This window comes from Procambarus clarkii, chromosome 20 (genome assembly GCF_040958095.1).
Source record: "Procambarus clarkii isolate CNS0578487 chromosome 20, FALCON_Pclarkii_2.0, whole genome shotgun sequence".
NCBI classification, from domain to species: Eukaryota; Metazoa; Arthropoda; class Malacostraca; order Decapoda; family Cambaridae; genus Procambarus; species Procambarus clarkii.
In genome coordinates, this window is record NC_091169.1 from 28,805,772 (window position 1) to 28,825,880 (window position 20,109).

Consider the following 20,109-nt stretch of genomic DNA (forward strand, 5'->3'; position numbering starts at 1 on the left):
GTCTTCATGAACGTGAACGTCTGCATGAACGTGAACGTCTTCATGAACGTGAACGTCTGCATGAACGTGAACGTCTACATGAACATGAACGTCTGCATGAACGTGAACGTCTGCATGAACGTGAACGTCTTCATGAACGTGAACGTCTGCATGAACGTGAACGTCTACATGAACGTGAACGCCAACATGAACGTGAACGCCAACATGAACGTGAACGCCAACATGAACGTGAACGCCAACATGAACGTCATTGGTCTTATATTTTCCGTGTTCCAGGTTAGTGTGTACTCACCTAACTGCTTTCGAGGGTTGAGGTTCAGCTCTTTGGTCCCGTCAGTCAACTGGTGTACAAGTCCCTGAGCCCATTAGACTGTCATATTTACATTTGGAACTGTGTGTGGAGTCTGCCACTACGCTGTCACTTTTAAGTGCATTTATTTGTTAACTACCCTGTGTGAACCAGGCTGTGATTCATACGTCAGGTTGCGAGCAGCCGCGTCCAACAGCCTGGTTGACCAGTTCAGCAACGAGGAGGCCTGGTTGTGGACCGGGCCGCGTGGACGTTGAACCCCGAAACCATAACAAGGTAACCGTAAGGTAAAGTAACACTAACATTGATTTGTCTCTGACTCATTTGGCTACTCAGTTTTCAAATGCGTTTCTAGTTTGACTACCAACTATGTTAAACAGTGTGTCCTTGTGTGCCCTATCAATTCTTTTGAGAATTTTGTATATAGCAATCATGTCTCCCCTAAGATTTTTGTCTTCCACCGATGTGATATTAGATATGGTCTTGTAGCCTTTCCTCGTCACTCATACCTCTTACTTCCCTGGCCAGCCTGGTGGCATACTTCTGCACTATCTCCAACTTCCTCTTGTGTTTGACTTAATATGGACTCCACGCTGGAGTCTCACATTCTAAGATTGTGCTGACTTGTGATATACAAGGTCCTTAATGCCTCCTTGTAGATTTCTGAAAGTAATTCTTATGTTGGCCAACTTAATAGACAAGTGTACCTAATGGTACATTTTTTACCAGACCCCAAGTAGTTCTCTAGTTCATATCCATTTTGGTACCTTGTGTCCGGTCTCCTGTTCTCTATATATAGTGTCATTACTTTGCACTTTCTTGAATTACACTCTAGTAGCCATTAGTTGGACTGTTCTGTTAATTTGTTCTGATCATGGCATCTAGTCATTTAAAGGAATATATCTATTGTCTCTGGAAGATCATTTACATATATCAGAAACAGGATAGGTCAGAGTACTGACCTATGTGGCACTCTGCAGGTGACCCACATCTCAAGATTCAGAGATCTCAACTTGCAGGCCTTCTATATCTCAGGGTGCCAACCAGAGTGCCAACAAGGGTGCCAACAAGGGTACCAACCAGAGTGCCAACCAGAGTGCCAACCAGGGTGCCAACCAGGGTGCCAACAAGGGTGCCAACCAGAGTGCCAACAAGGGTGCCAACCAGGGTGCCAACAAGGGTGCCAACCTGGCTTGGCACCCTGGTTAGTCCCACAATATCTCAACAACTGGTGGTACTATAGTGTCAAAATTATAGGTAATGATGTCGCCAGTAGTGGGCGACACATGATAGACAATGCCTCCTTAGAGATTTCTAAAAGCAGTTCTTATGTTGGTCAACCAAATAGACGCCACTGATGGTACACTTTTGATATCAGCCCCCAGGCCGTTCTATAGTTCATATCCTATTTGGTACCTTGTGTCCGGTCCCCTGTTCTCTCTATGTACTGTCATTACTTTTCACTTTCTGGAGTTAAACTCTAGTAGCCATTTGATGGATTGTTCTTTTAGTTTGTTCTGGTCATTAAAAAGAATATATCCAATTCCTCTAAAAGATCATTCACATATATCAAACAGGATAGGTCTCAGTACTGACCAATGCGGGACTCCTCGGATGACCCGCAGCATCTTGTCATTCAAAGATCTCCCCTTGCCGACCATCTATTTCTCAGAGCCAACCAGAGAGCCAACCAAGTTTGGCACCCTGGTTGGTTAGTCCCACAATCCCTCAACAGCTGGTGGAACTATAGTGTCAATAATTATAGCTAATGATACGCCAATAATGGGCGACACCCAGTGACAGGAGTGCCACATGGGAGTGCCACAACTGTGCCATCATGGTAGACATACAATAATGAGTGTCTTGGCGGTACAAAATACAGGGCTCAAATAAACTCACTAACAAGGACCAAGTTATATTTAACTATACAAATTTGATTTCGTTAATATTTAAGAAAAACAGGAATGATAAATATATCAGGCAAGAGTGTAGGGCTGAAATTCACTTACATTAATCACAATCAATTAATAACTCCCACATGCAAAGTTTACTAACAGTAAATTACTCCAGTAATATCACAATAAGATTAAGAAATATCATTATGAATGCAATCACAAAAATCCCTCATCAGATATATATCATATATGGATACCAATATACTAAATAGTACTATAAAATATAACAAATGATCCCATAAATATACCATCAAATATTAAGACTAGTTTGAACTTAGTAACCGGCATTTAAAATATATTTGAAAAGTAAGCATTATTACTAAAAAAAATAACTCCTGTAACTCCCTGAAGGAATATAATACTAGACACAACTCACCAAACAGGGAGTCAAAAGCAAACTTGAGAAATCTTAGGAGCGCGGCGAAGTAGGTCTGCTCCCTGAGGGTTGCCGTAGCACACTGAGTCTGGTAGCACAGTGATATTTTCAAGAACCCCTCGCAAGTCCACTTGTAATATTCTTTATTATAATGTTTTAATGAGGATAAATATGCCACTAATGCAAGAAGAAACATAAGCTGTGTGTTCAATTCAGTTTAGACATTTGTTTATGACGTAAATATGAAATGTGAGTTTTACCAAACGGATCTGTTTATGGGGCGGAGTGAACAATGGAAGGGTCAGGCGGTTAGCCCAGTGATTCCTCGTAGTCATCAATATGACAAGTTGGTAGTTTATAGCATTACAGAATAGCATAAGATATCCCCACAGACAAGATATCTTAACCCATTGACTGTTATCCTAACATCTACACTAGCATAAGTGCTACATATAAACATAGGGACATAAATATAAGGATCGAGGCTCCACTTATTAAGTTTAACAGACACACATAACCAGCTGAAGACTTATTACTATTAACATCTTCACTAACAACAATTAATTACAATTTTGCCTTATCTGAGGAATGCAATTAGGTCTTATTAGAGTGAGGATAATGCTAGACTGGCAACCTTCCTGGGAGTGATCCCGCCTCCCTCTCTTCACATATTTACAACAATACACATCTTTCTCAAACTCAGCCATTTTAGACCCCATAAGATTATAATAATTAAGGTAACTGCAGGACTCTTGGCCTATACAAGGCAGCTCCATATTCAGCCTTACTCATTCACATGTCTAACCTACGCTTGAAACAATCCTGCCACCCATCGTCTATTATGTTACCCAGTAATTTGTTTCATAAATCAACAAGCTTATTACCAGGCTTGTATTTACTCCTGACTTTCTTGATAAACTCCTTCACTGTTGTCCCAAGATCATGGGACCAGTTTGGAACATAATTTAGCTCTGTCCATGTCATAACAGTTGTGAACATGGGTGGCAATTGACCTCTGACAACCGAGTTCTCGGTATACCCCATCTAAGGTTTCAACAAATATAACAAGACCATTATCAGATCTAACTTTCTGCTAGAAATCTGGGAAAGGATTCCCAGATTTAAACCTCTGTGGTTTAACATTTAAAGTTTTTTAACAAGAATAAAAAAGAATTACTAGATCTAAACTTCTGTGGTTTAACATTTAAGGGTTTATCAAGTATAGTAAAAGGACTTCCAAATCTAACCCTCTGTAGTTTAACTTTTAAGCAGAGTATTGTTATATAATATGATTTATTTTAAATGCTTTAATAGTAACATTTGGCACTTTGGCTGACACCAAGACTGGCACCAGGACTGGCACCAGGACTGGCACCAAGACTGGCACCAGGACTGGCACCAGGACTGGCACCAGGACTGGCACCAGGACTGGCACCAAGACTGGCACCAGGACTGGCACCAAGACTGGCATCAAGTGACTGTAGAAGCTGACGCCGGATGCTGGAGCCGGATGTTTCTCCTGTCACATCTCTATCAATCTGCGGAAAAATTGAAGATCTCTATTATGCATGTAATTTGTAGGATATGTGGACCTGCGAGCGGCTGCAAGCAACAGTCTGATCGATCAAAGTATCACCAGAAAAAATAATCACACAATGTTTTCACAAAACTTGTGAGTATCGGAACTCTTGAAACCAACTTAAGGTAATCTACAGGTTCCGAGAGTGAGGGGGGTGTCGTTGCTACGTTGTTATGGTGTGGTGAACAATATGGCAACGTTGCTATGGTGTGGTGAACATATAACAACAGTGTTATGGTGTGGTGAACAATATAACAACAGTGTTATGGTGTGGTGAACATATAACAACAGTGTTATGGTGTGGTGAACAATATAACAACAGTGTTATGGTGTGGTGAACATATAACAACAGTGTTATGGTGTGGTGAACATATAACAACAGTGTTATGGTGTGGTGAACATATAACAACAGTGTTATGGTGTGGTGAACATATAACAACAGTGTTATGGTGTGGTGAACATATAACAACAGTGTTATGGTGTGGTGAACAATATGGGAACTGATGTATTGAAGAGCAGGAAGCACACTCTCCCGGAGAGACTCAAGTTGTCACCCACAGACAGTCACAGTCAGACATTAACCGACAGACAATCACAGATAGACAGTCACAGACAGACATACTTGGGAGTGGACGTAAGACCTAATCTAACTCCTGAGGCACATATAACTAGGATAACGACAACAGCGAACTCTACACTGGCAAAAGTTAGAACATCATTCAGAAACTTAAGTTAGGAGGCATTTAGGGCGCTTTACACTGCCTACGTGAGGCCAGTCTTAGAGTATGCCGCCCCAGCGTGGTGCCTCCTACCTGAAGAAATACATAAGGAAACTGGGAAAGGTTAAGAAGTTTGCGACAAGACTCGTCCTAGAATTGCGAAGAATTGGGCATGAAGAGCGACTGAAGAAACTGTACTTGACGACGCTAACAAAAAATGCAGGGAGCGGAGAGATATGATAGCGACATATAAAATGCTCATAGGGATTGATAGAGTGGAAAGAGATGAAATGTTCACACTGAATATCAAAGGAACAAGGGGGCAAGGGGGTTGAAGCTGGAAACTCAGATGAGTCATGTAGATGTTAGGAAAATGACAGTTGGGAAAACCTGTCTAAGGAACGTATCAGAAAGGAAAAGGATGGCTGGCAAAGAGGGAACTATGATGAGATGAGAAAATTCCTAATGGGAATACCATGGGAAACAGAACAAGGAAACATCTGTACAAGATATGATCGACTACGTCACCCAGAAGTGCCAGGAAGCTGTAGACAGGTTTATTCCGGTCCAAAAATAGAAAACTGAAAAGCATCAGAAGAATACTTGGTTCAGTAAGGCATGTAAGGAAGCAAACTTATTAAGAACAAGATAGACAGAGACCACAGGACAACTTGGACAAACTGGAGGAATGATCAAGAAAATGGCTAATAAAGTTTATCTCAAGTGTAAAGTAATGAAACTAGGTGAAGGGAGCCGAACACAAGGTGCCATCTGAGTGGTGAAATCCTTCAAGATTCAAGTAGTGAGAAACATCTGGGTGTTTGGTATCACACCGAACCTGTCCCCAGAAGCCCAGCAAACAGATATCATTAGCGGCGTATGTTACATTGGCCAACATAAGAACTGCCTTTAGAAACTTGTGAACCACATATTTTAGACCAATTCTGAGGTATGCAGCTCCGGCCTGTAGTCCATACCTAGTTTAAAACGGTAACAAGTTAGAGAAGATTCAGAGGTATGCCACCAGACTAGTCCCAGAACTGAGAGGTATGAGTTACGAAGAGAGGCTCCGGGAATTAAACCACACATTCCTGGAAGACAGAGGAGTTGGGGGGGGGGGACATGATCACCACCTACAAAATTCTCAGGAATTGATAGGTACAAACTATTTAGCATGGGCAGAACACGAGCAAGGCGACTCAAGGGGGAAACATAGTACTCAAATGAGCCAAAGAGACATTAGAAAGAATTTTTTCAGTGTCAGAGTAGTTAACAAATGGAATGCATTAGGCAGTGATGTGGTGAAGGCTGACTCCATACACGGTTTCAAGTGTAGATATGATAGAGCCCAATAGCCTCAGGAATCTGTACACCTGTTGATTGACGGTTGAGAGGCGGGACCAAAGAGTCAAAGCTCAACCCCCGCAAGCACAACTAGGTGAGTCCAGACAGTCACATGCAAACTGTCACTTGCAGACCACACAGACAGACACATAACATAGAACGTCACCTGTTATGTGCCTGATGACGCAGAGAACAGCAGAAGTTACTACGACATCCAGCAGACAGGCGGCCAGCACAGCGCCCAACACCACCGTCACCCCCTGCTGCAGCTCCTGCTGCTCAGGACAAGCTGTGGGACACTGTGAGGTGTTGGACACAGGTGGTTCTACAGGGCGGGAGTTACCCCGAGGCCTCCAAGTTCCTGTCGGACAGACTGAATATATTCGAAATGTTAATTACACCATTAACAAACATATTTGCTTGTTTGCAAAGCTCATCAAGACTAGTTATCTCTAGCTACATAAAAGTATTACACTAAAATTTAGTACGCCTTATCAAATTTTAGAAATTAAAATATTTTCTTCAGTAATTTTGATATTCAATTTTTAGCTCCTTTATAACATATAACAAAATTCCAATAATGGTCGCGAATTATTACAGACCCAAAGACTTTACAAAGGTTCTTGTGTATTACCACCACGTAGTGAGACTGACAGAGGTCAGTGGTCAAGTTGTGTGCTGGCGGAGGACAGCTGTCAACATGACCACTGAGCCTGGAAAGTGTAGCACAAGTGGAGAAAAAATTATAACACTTTTATTATCTTTTGTAACTTTTCTCATTTACAGAGAGGTACAAAAGTCTACACAAAATCCTAAATAAATATTACACAAATTACAGGAGAATTAAAATAAAATGGATATTTTAAGCACTCCTGAGTACACTGAAACAATAAATATCATAGCAATCACAGAAACATGGATATAAAACAGGGAACTATTAACAGAATATCGAATTAAGTTATATTAACACTGAGAGTTTAGACGAGGAACTGGAATAGTCACTTGGCTACAACAGCACATCTTGAAATCCATTACATTATACTCTTTTCCAGAATCCATCTACCCTTTCCGAATACCCAAGAACCCGCTCCCAGTATCCGACAACCCGCTCCCAGTATCACACAATCAGTATAACACATTCTGTAACAATCAATAACAATCATCAGAAAACAGGATATAACACATCCTGTTATCTGATGTTTTCCAGACTTTTGCTCTGCTGTTTTTGCTTTGATTTCATCTATAAGACCATAGAGTAATAAGCAGCGACTTCGCTGGGTGTGGTGGGACTTGGCTGTTACAGTGTTATACTGACCTGGGTGTGGTGGTACTTGGCTGTCACAGTGTTATACTGACCTGGGTGTGGTGGTACTTGACTGTTACAGTGTTATACTGACCTGGGTGTGGTGGTACTTGGCTGTCACAGTGTTATACTGACCTGGGTGTGGTGGTACTTGGCTGTCACAGTGTTATACTGATCTGGGTGTGGTGGTACTTGACTGTTACAGTGTTATACTGACCTGGGTGTGGTGGTACTTGACTGTTACAGTGTTATACTGATCTGGGTGTGGTGGGACTTGGCTGTTACAGTGTTATACTGACCTGGGTGTGGTGGTACTTGACTGTTACAGTGTTATACTGACCTGGGTGTGGTGGGACTTGGCTGTTACAGTGTTATACTGACCTGGGTGTGGTGGGACTTGGCTGTTACAGTGTTATACTGACCTGGGTGTGGTGGGACTTGGCTGTTACAGTGTTATACTGACCTGGGTGTGGTGGGAGTTGGCTGTCACAGTGTTATACTGACCTGGGTGTGGTGGGACTTGGCTGTTACAGTGTTATACTGACCTGGGTGTGGTGGGACTTGGCTGTTACAGTGTTATACTGACCTGGGTGTGGTGGGACTTGGCTGTTATAGTGTTATACTGACCTGGGTGTGGTGGGACTTGGCTGTTACAGTGTTATACTGACCTGGGTGTGGTGGGACTTGGCTGTTACAGTGTTATACTGACCTGGGTGTGGTGGGACTTGGCTGTCACAGTGTTATACTGACCTGGGTGTGGTGGGACGAGGCACACAGTGAAGTCAATCTTGCCATATTTCATGTTCACAATCAATGCCCTCACGTCGTCTCGTGTGTACTCCTTTTCCTTAATGTTGTCCCCGCAGTGACCCGCTGCTGTTAGTCTGGAGTTGTTCACTCCCTGCAACAACAATACAACAAGTCATTAACATTCACTCAGTGTGACCTCTTCACAAGTCTCTACGAGGGTCAATATTGTGTATATATATAAATATCTAGTGACTCTAAGGCAAGATAATGTTGACCAAGAGGCTCCAGGACTGTAGGGACGCTGGTGGTGTGAGAGAGAGGAGAGGGAAGGTCACACTGACCTACCTTTACTCCCTGTGTCAGCCGGACTCTACACCAGCTGGTATTCTCCTCATCACTCCTGGAGCTGTACCCGTTACGTCCCTTCTGTGTGGCGGTTCTCTGCTTGATGTTAACCCTCAAGGGATCGGAATATACTCCCTTGGTGGTCACAGCAGCGATGTTCACCTCACTCTCACGCTCCTGAAAGCTGAACCACAATTCCAGCTCTTTCTGGTCGTCTGGTACAGTTATCTTTTCTTTATTATCATTGGCGGCATAGACCCGGCACGGAGGCTCACCTGTGGGAGAGACAGCTGAGCTAAGTAGAGGAGTGGTAGAAGGGAGGATAAAGGTGGGAAGGGAGGATAATGGTGAGACGGTAAGATAAAGGGGAAGTAAGGAAAATAAAGGGTAGGATAAATAGGAAAGTAAGGAGAATCAATAGGAGAATAAAGAGGAAAAAAGGGATATAGGGGATGAGAGGAGGATTAAGAAGGATAAAGGGAAGAGAAGGGCATAAGTATTCAATATGCACCATGAATATTTTTAATATACGCCATGTATACCTGTTCCATAAACACCATGTATATCTATTAATACCAACTGTGCACAGGGACGATGTATACCAACTGTGCACAGTGCCGGTGTATACCAACTGTGCACAGTGCCGGTGTATACCAACTGTGCACAGTGTCGGTGTATACCAACTGTGCACAGGGACGGTGTATACCAACTGTGCACAGGGACGGTGTATACCAACTGTGCACAGGAACGATGTATACCAACTGTGCACAGTGCCGGTGTATACCAACTGTGCACAGGGACGATGTATACCAACTGTGCACAGGGACGATATATACCAACTGTGCACAGGGACGATGTATACCAACTGTGCACAGGGACGGTGTATACCAACTGTGCACAGGGACGATGTATACCAACTGTGCACAGGGACGGTGTATACCAACTGTGCACAGGGACGATGTATACCAACTGTGCACAGGGACGGTGTATACCAACTGTGCACAGGGACGATGTATACCAACTGTGCACAGGGACGGTGTATACCAACTGTGCACAGGGACGATGTATACCAACTGTGCACAGGGACGGTGTATACCAACTGTGCACAGGGACGGTGTATACCAACTGTGCACAGGGACGATGTATACCAACTGTGCACAGGGACGATGTATACCAACTGTGCACAGGGACGGTGTATACCAACTGTGTACAGGGACGGTGTATACCAACTGTGCACAGGGACGATGTATACCAACTGTGCACAGGGACGGTGTATACCAACTGTGCACATGGACGATGTATACCAACTGTGCACAGGGACGATGTATACCAACTGTGCACAGGGACGATGTATACCAACTGTGCACAGGGACGGTGTATACCAACTGTGCACAGGGACGGTGTATACCAACTGAGCACAGGAACGATGTATACCAACTGTGCACAGTGCCGGTGTATACCAACTGTGCACAGGGACGATGTATCCCAACTGTGCTCAGGAACGGTGTATACCAACTGTGCACAGGGACGGTGTATACCAACTGTGCACAGGGACGGTGTATACCAACTGTGTACAGGGACGGTGTATACCAACTGTGCACAGGGACGATGTATCCCAACTGTGCACAGGGACGGTGTATACCAACTGTGCACAGTGACGGTGTATACCAACTGTGCACAGGGACGGTGTATACCAACTGTGCACAGGGACGATGTATACCAACTGTGCACAGGGACGATGTATACCAACTGTGCACAGGGACGATGTATACCAACTGTGCACAGTGACGGTGTATACCAACTGAGCAAAGTGACGGTGTATACCAACTGTGCACAAGGACGATGTATGCCAACTGTGCACGGGGACGATGTATACCAACTGTGCACAGGGACGATGTATACCAACTGTGCACAGTGATGGTGTATACCAACTATGCACAGGGACGATGTATACCAACTGTGCACAGGGACGATGTATACCAACTGTGCACAGGGACGATGTATACCAACTGTGCACAGGGACGATGTATACCAACTGCGCACAGGGACGATGTATACCAACTGTGCACAGTGACGATGTATACCAACTGTGCACAGGACCGATGTATACCAACTGTGCACAGTGACGTTGTATACCAACTGTGCACAGGGACGATGTATACCAACTGTGCACAGTGACGGTGTATACCAACTGTGCACAGGGACGATGTATACTAACTGTGTACAGTGACGTTGTATACCAACTGTGCACAGGGACGATGTATACCAACTGTGCACAGTGACGGTGTATACCAACTATGCACAGGGACGATGTATACCAACTGTGCACAGTGACGTTGTATACCAACTGTGCACAGTGACGATGTATACCAACTGTGCACTGGGACGATGTATACCAACTGTGCACAGTGACGGTGTATACCAACTGTGCATAGGGCCGATGTATACTAACTGTGCAGTGAACCACAGAGAGAGACTGTTTGGACGTTGCCAAAACTCACAGTCTCTTTGGACTTAACCTTTGGACTTGACCTTCTATTCAAGAACATGATAATTTTCAAACAGAACAATTCCATTACATTATATGTAATGAAATTACATATAACCAGTCAACCAGTTACCTTGTCAGCCAGCAGAGGCATTGAGCAGTGAACATTTCCTAAGGGTTCAGCATGAACAGTGAACAGTACCTAAGGGTTCAGCATAAACAGAAACAAAACCTAAGGGTTCAGCATAAACAGTGAACAGAACCTAAGGGTTCAGCATAAACAGTGAACAGAACCTAAGGGTTCAGCATAAACAGTGAACAGAACCTAAGGGTTCAGCATAAACAGTGAACAGAACCTAAGGGTTCAGCATGAACAGTGAACAAGTGGAATGAGGTGATTGCGGAAGTAGTTGATGATAACTTGATATTACGATATAACTTGATATAGCTGATAACTTGATATTACGATATAACTTGATATAGTTCCACGAGCAGGAATGATATGAAACAAGGGGGTCGGGAGCCATTGTAATATGCGACCGCCAGCTCAAAGGCGGAGCCCAGGAGCTAACCCTACTCTGTTAAAACATTCCGGGGAGTATACATAGATATACAAAGACACCACTAACCAGGAGACGGTTCCTGAGACGCCACCACCACCACCACCACCACCACCAGTAGTGTGATGGTCGCCCTCATGCTCCTGTCTGGTCCACCCAATGGTCCTGGAACTGGTCTTAACAATGGTCCGAGTACTTGTGAAGACTCTGGTCTATGTGGTCCTGGAACTGGTCTTAACAATGGTCCGAGTACTTGTGAAGACTCTGGTCTATGTGGTCCTGGAACTGGTCTTAACAATGGTCGGAGTACTTGTGAAGACTCTGGTCTATGTGGTCCTGGAACTGGTCTTAACAATGGTCCGAGTACTTGTGAAGACTCTGGTCTATGTGGTCCTGGAACTGGTCGTAGCAATGGTCCGAGTACTTGTGAAGACTCTGGTCCGGACACTTGACACTGGTCCTGAGAATAATTCCACCACTGGACCAGACAACACTACTGGCACCAGTAACTACCCGGGTGTGCCAGACAGTGCCACGGCTGCGTTGTTACTGCCAACCGTCGCGGTTGGCACTATCACTGACAGGACGTCCCGCCACGGCAGGATCTCACTCTGTCATCAACTGTCTTAGTCTAAACTTTACGCTGATAAGTATTCTTGCCTTAACAGATTGGGCATATATTTTCCTTCATCCAAGTGTATGTGTACTTGCCTAGTTGTGCTTGCGGGGGTTGAGCTCTGGCTCTTGGGCCCCGCCTCTCAATCGTCAATCAACTGGTGTACAGATTCCTTAGCCTACTGGGCTCTATCATATTTACATTTGAAACTGTGTATGGAGTCAGCCTCCACCACATCACTGCCTAATGCATTCCGTCTGTTAACTACTCTGACACTAAAAAAGTTTTTTCTAACGTCCCTGTGGCTCATGTGGGTACCCAGTTTCCACCTGTGTCCCCTTGTTCGCGTACCACCGCGTTAATATCTTTATCTACCATGTCGATTCCTCTTAGAATTTTGTTCTAAGCATACCTTAGCATATCTAAGTTCAAAGCATACCTTTGAACTTTTTCCAGCTTCGTCTTGTGCTTGACAAGGTACGGGCTCCATGCAGGGGCCGCATACTCCAGGATGTGTGTGTGTGTGTGTGTGTGTGTGTGTGTGTGTGTGTGTGTGTGTGTGTGTGTGTGTGTGTGTGTGTGTGTGTGTGTGTGTGTGTGTGTGTGTGTGTGTGGTAACATTATCACAAAAGGAAGGGTACACATCCTAATATAAAATTCACAACACATATGTACGTCTTCATGACCGTGAACGTAGACATGACCGTGAACGTCTACATGACCGAGAACGTCTACATGAACGTGAACGTCTACATGAACGTGAACGTCTACATGACCGTGAACGTCTACATGAACGTGAACGTCTACATGAACGTGAACGTCTACATGACCGTGAACGTCTACATGAACGTGAACGTCTACATGAACGTGAACATCTACATGAACGTGAACATCTACATGAACGTGAACGTCTTCATGACTGTGAACGTCTATATGAACGTGAACGTCTGCATGAACGTGAACGTCTTCATGAACGTGAACATCTACATGAACGTGAACGTTTACATGAGCGTGAACGTCTACATGAACGTGAACGCCTACATGAACGTGAACGCCTACATGAACGTGAACGTCTGCATGAACGTGAACGTCTGCATGAACGTGAACGTCTACATGAACGTGAACATCTACATGAACGTGAACGTCAACATGAACGTGAACGTCTACATGAACGTGAACGTCTACATGAACGTGAACGTCTACATGAACGTGAACGTCTACATGAACGTGAACGCCTACATGAACGTGTACGTCTACATGAACGTGTACGTCTACATGAACGTGTCCGTCTACACGAACGTGAACGTCTTCATGAACGTGTCCGTCTACACGAACGTGAACGTCTACACGAACGTGAACGTCTACATGAACGTGTACGTCTACATGAACGTGTACGTCTACATGAACGTGAACGTCTTCATGAACGGGAACGTCTTCATGAACGGGAACGTCTACATGAACGGGAACGTCTACATGAACGGGAACGTCTTCATGGACGGGAACGTCTACTTGAACGGGAACGTCTTCATGAACGGGAACGTCTTCATGAACGGGAACGTCTTCATGAACGGGAACGTCTACATGAACGGGAACGTCTTCATGGACGGGAACGTCTACATGAACGGGAACGTCTTCATGAACGGGAACGTCTTCATGAACGGGAACGTCTTCATGAACGGGAACGTCTTCATGAACGGGAACGTCTTCATGAACTGGAACGTCTTCATGAACGGGAACGTCTACATGAACGGGTACGTCTTCATGAACGGGAACGTCTTCATGAACGGGAACGTCTTCATGAACGGGAACGTCTACTTGAACGGGAACGTCTTCATGAACGGGAACGTCTTCATGAACGGGAACGTCTTCATGAACGGGAACGTCTACTTGAACGGGAACGTCTTCATGAACGTGAACGTCTTCATGAACGGGAACGTCTTCATGAACGGGAACGTCTTCATGAACGGGAACGTCTTCATGAACGGGAACGTCTTCATGAACGGGAACGTCTACATGAACGGGAACGTCTTCATGAACGGGAACGTCTTCATGAACGGGAACGTCTTCATGAACGGGAACGTCTACTTGAACGTGAACGTTTACATGAGCGTGAACGTCTACATGAACATGAACGCCTACATGAACGTGAACGCCTACATGAACGTGAACGTCTGCATGAACGTGAACGTCTGCATGAACGTGAACGTCTACATGAACGTGAACATCTACATGAACGTGAACGTCAACATGAACGTGAACGTCTATATGAACGTGAACGTCTACATGAACGTGAACGTCTACATGAACGTGAACGTCTACATGAACGTGAACGTCTACATGAACTTGAACGCCTACATGAACGTGTACGTCTACATGAATGTGTACGTCTACATGAACGTGTCCGTCTACACGAACGTGAACGTCTTCATGAACGTGTCCGTCTACACGAACGTGAACGTCTACACGAACGTGAACGTCTACATGAACGTGTACGTCTACATGAACGTGTACGTCTACATGAACGTGAACGTCTTCATGAACGGGAACGTCTTCATGAACGGGAACGTCTACATGAACGGGAACGTCTACATGAACGGGAACGTCTTCATGGACGGGAACGTCTACTTGAACGGGAACGTCTTCATGAACGGGAACGTCTTCATGAACGGGAACGTCTTCATGAATGGGAACGTCTACATGAACGGGAACGTCTTCCTGGACGGGAACGTCTTCATAAACGGGAACGTCTTCATGAACGGGAACGTCTTCATGAACGGGAACGTCTACATGAACGGGAACGTCTTCATGAACGGGAACGTCTTCATGAACGGGAACGTCTTCATGAACTGGAACGTCTTCATGAACGGGAACGTCTACATGAACGGGAACGTCTTCATGAACGGGAACGTCTTCATGAACGGGAACGTCTTCATGAACGGGAACGTCTACTTGAACGGGAACGTCTTCATGAACGGGAACGTCTTCATGAACGGGAACGTCTTCATGAACGGGAACGTCTTCATGAACGGGAACGTCTTCATGAACGGGAACGTCTTCATGAACGGGAACGTCTTCATGAACGGGAACGTCTTCATGAACGGGAACGTCTACTTGAACGGGAACGTCTTCATGAACGGGAACGTCTACATGAACGGGAACGTCTTCATGAACGGGAACGTCTACATGAACGGGAACGTCTTCATGAACGGGAACGTCTTCATGAACGGGAACGTCTTCATGAACGGGAACGTCTACTTGAACGGGAACGTCTTCATGAACGGGAACGTCTACTTGAACGGGAACGTTTTCATGAACGGGAACGTCTACATGAACGGGAACGTCTTCATGAACAGCAACGTCTACTTGAACGTGAACGTCTTCATGAACGGGAACGTCTACATGAACGGGAACGTCTACATGAACGGGAACGTCTTCATGAACGGGAACGTCTACTTGAACGGGAACGTTTTCATGAACGGGAACGTCTACATGAACGGGAACGTCTTCATGAACGGGAACGTCTACATGAACGGGAACGTCTACATGAACGGGAACGTCTACATGAACGGGAACGTCTACATGAACGGGAACGTCTACATGAACGTGAACGTCTGCATGAACGGGAACGTCTTCATGAACGGGAACGTCTTCATGAACGGGAACGTCTACTTGAACGGGAACGTCTTCATGAACGGGAACGTCTACATGAACGTGAACGTCTGCATGAACGTGAACGTCTAAATGAACGTGAACGCCAACATGAACGTGAACGTCTACATGAACGTGAACGCCAACATGAACGTGAACGTCTGCATGAACGTGAACGTCTAAATGAACGTGAACGCCAACATGAACGTGAACGTCTACTTGAACGTGAACGCCAACATGAACGTGAACGTCTGCATGAACGTGAACGTCTACATGAACGTGAACGCCAACATGAACGTGAACGTCTACATGAACGTGAACGCCAACATGAACGTGAACGCCTGCATGAACGTGAACGCCAACATGAACATGAACGTTTGCATGAACGTGAACGTCTAAATGAACGTGAACGCCAACATGAACGTGAACGCCTGCATGAACGTGAACGTCTAAATGAACGTGAACGCCAACATGAACGTGAACGCCTGCATGAACGTGATTGGTCTTATATTTTCCGTGTTCCAGGTTAGTGTGTACTCACCTAACTGTGCTTTCGAGGGTTGAGGTTCAGCTCTTTGGTCCCGTCAGTCAACTGGTGTACAAGTCCCTGAGCCCATTAGACTGTCATATTTACATCTGAAACTGTGAATGGAGTCTGCCACTACGCTGTCACTTTTAAGTGCATCCATTTGTTAACTATCCTGTGTGAACCAGGCTGTGATTCATACGTCAGGTTGCGAGCAGCCGCGTCCAACAGCTTGGTTGACCAGTCCAGGAACGAGGAGGCCTGGTCGGGGACCGGGCCGCGGGGACGTTGAACCCCGAAACCATCGCAAGGTAACCGTAAGGTAAGGTAACACTAACATTGATTTGTCTCTGACTCATTTGGCTACTCAGTTTTCAAATGTATTTTCTTGTTTGACTACCAACTATGTTAAACAGAGTGTCCTTGCGTGCCCTATCAATTCTTTTGAGAATTCTGTATATAGCAATCATGTCTCCCCTAAGATTTTTGTCTTCCACCGATGTGATATTAGATATGGTCTTGTAGCCTTTCCTCTTCACTCATACCTCTTACTTCCCTGGCCAGCCTGGTGGCATACTTCTGCACTATCTCCAACTTCCTCTTGTGTTTGACTTTATATGGACTCCACGCTGGAGTCTCACATTCTAAGATTGTTCTGACGTGATATACAAGGTCCTTAATGCCTCCTTGTAGATTTCTGAAAGTAATTCTTATGTTGGCCAACTTAATTGACAAGTGTACCTAATGGTACATTTTTTACCAGTCCCCAGGTCGTTCTTTAGTTCATATCCATTTTGGTACCTTGTGTCCGGTCTCCTGTTTTCTATATGTAGTGTCATTACTTTGCACTTTCTTGAATTACACTCTAGTAGCCATTAGCTGGACTGTTCTTTTAGTTTGTTCTGATCATGGCATCTAGTCATTAAAAGATATATATCTATTGTCTCTGGAAGATCATTTACATATATCAGAAACAGGATAGGTCAGAGTACTGACCTATGTGGCACTCTGCAGGTGACCCACATCTCCTCATTCAGAGATCTCAACTTGCCGGCCTTCTATATCTCAGGGTGCCAACCAGGGTGCCAACCTGGCTTGGCACCCTGGTTAGTCCCACAATCTTTCAACAACTGGTGGTACTATAGTGTCAAAATTATAGGTAATGATGTCGCCAGTAGTGGGCGACACTCAGTGTCAGTAGTGCCACATGGGAGTGCCACAACTGTGCCATCATGGTGGACATACAATAATCTGTGTCTTGGCGGTACAAAATACAGGGCTCAAATAAACTCACTAACAAGGACCAAGTTATATTTAACTATACAAATTTGATTTCGCTAATATTTAAGAAAACCAGGAATGATAAATATACCAGACAAGAGTGTAGGGCTGAAATTCACTTACATTAATCACAATCAATTAATAACTCCCACATGCAAAGTTTACTAACAGTAAATTACTCCATAGTAATATCACAATAAGATTAAGAAATATCATTATGAATGCAATCACAAAAATCCCTCATCAGATATATATCATATATGGATACCAATATACTAAATAGTACTATAAAATATAACAAATGATCCCATAAATATACCATCAATGTCGGAAAATCCGACACCATTTAATAATAATATCATACAGACAGATAATAGCTGTGTTGTATAAACAAGTTAACCCATAGAAAAACGTAACTTGTAGTGGAATTACCGTCTATAGAAAACGGGATATCATTACCACATACTATTTTAAGTTCACCACCTATTATGGTGGGAATTATTCTTAAATACATTAGTCTTTGGACTTTACCATCATAAAAACATCTCATATAAATTAACTTAATTATCAGTATTAAAGTAGAGTAAATGTGACCCTTCTATCACTTACTGTCATCTGGACAATGTAGGCCAGTGGCGTCAGGGTGAGGAGTGGTCAGCCATTGTTTGTACTAAGACCAGAGGCTCACGGGAGCAAATACGGCTCCTGTTAATTTTACTTGGACGAAGTGTTATGGAAACCATAGGTGTACCATCATCAACACGCTGTCAACAAATTCAAGTTAAGTGTTCTTCCGAAACCCATTTATCTTTCATTTATGGCCATTAATGTCAGTGGATATGGTGACCCGGTTAGAGCACGAGATGACAGGTCAAGACGAGGAAGCATGCTTTGTGCATCAGTTACCAGGGTGATGGAAGCTACCTCAAAGAGGGAAAATGTGGTGTCTACATCCTGGTTATACCTGGTGGACTAAGGCCTGCTGTACAAATAAGATAAGGAACCTCTTCAATGTTTAATAATGTGTAGTTAATACTGTAGTTTGATTGGCTGCATATATATACAATTAATATAAACCCCCCGTAATGTGTAGAGGATCGATTTGTGAGATTATGAGATTATTGCAGAAATACAGTCCACTTATCATTATACAAATTGCTATCGAAGTATATAAATTAACGTAAATATAAATTCATATAAATTAAATAAATATAAATCTCACAGGTCGGTTCCCACAATCAAATATTAAGACTAGTTTGAACTTAGTAACCGGCATTTAAAATATATTTGAAAAGTAAGCATTATTACTAAAAAAAAATAACTCCTGTAACTCCCTGAAGGAATATAATACTAGACACAACTCACTAAACAGGGAGTCAAAAGCAAACTTGAGAAATCTTAGGAGCGCGGCGAAGTAGGTCTGCTCCCTGAGGGTTGCCGTAGCACACTGAGTCTGGTGGCGCAGTGATATTTTCAAGAACCCTTACAAGTCCACTTGTAATATTCTTTATTATAATGTTTTAATGAGGATAAATATGCCACTAATGCAAGAAGAAACAAGCTGTCTGCTCAATTCAGTTTAGACATTTGTTTATGACGTAAATATGAAATGTGAGTTTTACCAAACGGAGCTGTTTATGTGGCGGAGTGAACAATGGAAGGGTCAGGCGGTTAGCCCAGTGATTCCTTATAACCTTCAATATGACAAGTTGGTAGTTTATAGCATTACAGAATAGCATAACATATCCCCACAGACAAGATATCCTAACCCATTGACTGTTATCCTAACATGTACACTAGCATAAGTGCTACACATAAACATAGGGACATAAATATAGGGATCGGGACGCCACATATTAAGTTTGACGGACACAAATAACCAGCAGAAGACTTATTACTATTAACATCTTCACTAACAACAATTAATTACAATTTTGCCTAATCTGAGGAATGCAATTAGGTCTTATTAGAGTGAAGATAATGCTAGACTGGCAACCTTCCTGGGAGTGATCCCGCCTCCCTCTCTTCACATATTTACAACAATACACATCTTTCTCAAACTCAGCCATTTTAGACCCCATAAGATTATAATAATTAAGGTAACTGCAGGACTCTTGGCCTATACAAGGCTGCTCCATATTCAGCCTTACTCATTCACATGTCTAACCTACGCTTGAAACAATCCTGCCACCCATCGTCTATTATGTTACCAAGTAATTTGTTTCATAAATCAACAAGCTTATTGCCAGGCTTGTATTTACTCCTGACTTTCCTGATAAACTCCTTCACTGTTGTCCCAAGATCATGGG

General features: G+C 43.8%; 3 protein-coding genes across 3 annotated transcripts in view; 1 reads left to right on the plus strand and 2 right to left on the minus strand.

Moving 5' to 3' along the window:
* Nucleotides 1-4,119, plus strand: part of LOC138366786 (uncharacterized) — a 4,851-nt gene extending 732 nt beyond the window's left edge. Inside the window, exons 2-3 of the mRNA XM_069328068.1 lie at nt 1,346-1,514; nt 3,956-4,119. Of these exons, the coding sequence (XP_069184169.1) occupies nt 1,346-1,514; nt 3,956-4,119 (333 nt within the window). The remainder of the gene's footprint in view (nt 1-1,345; nt 1,515-3,955) is intronic.
* Nucleotides 1-12,287, minus strand: part of LOC123751862 (uncharacterized) — a 24,375-nt gene extending 12,088 nt beyond the window's left edge. The window contains exon 1 of the mRNA XM_069327826.1: nt 11,886-12,287. The gene's annotated coding sequence lies outside the window, so the exon portion shown is untranslated. The remainder of the gene's footprint in view (nt 1-11,885) is intronic.
* LOC138366641 (uncharacterized) lies at nt 2,213-11,926 on the minus strand. Its single transcript, XM_069327824.1, has 5 exons — nt 11,799-11,926; nt 8,682-8,956; nt 8,337-8,487; nt 6,450-6,656; nt 2,213-4,179 (listed from the first exon to the last, which is right to left on the minus strand). The coding sequence occupies exons 1-5, from the start codon at nt 11,866-11,868 to the stop codon at nt 4,175-4,177; spliced, it is 708 nt and encodes a 235-aa protein (XP_069183925.1). The 5' UTR covers nt 11,869-11,926; the 3' UTR covers nt 2,213-4,174.
* Nucleotides 12,288-20,109: the final 7,822 nt, after the last annotated feature.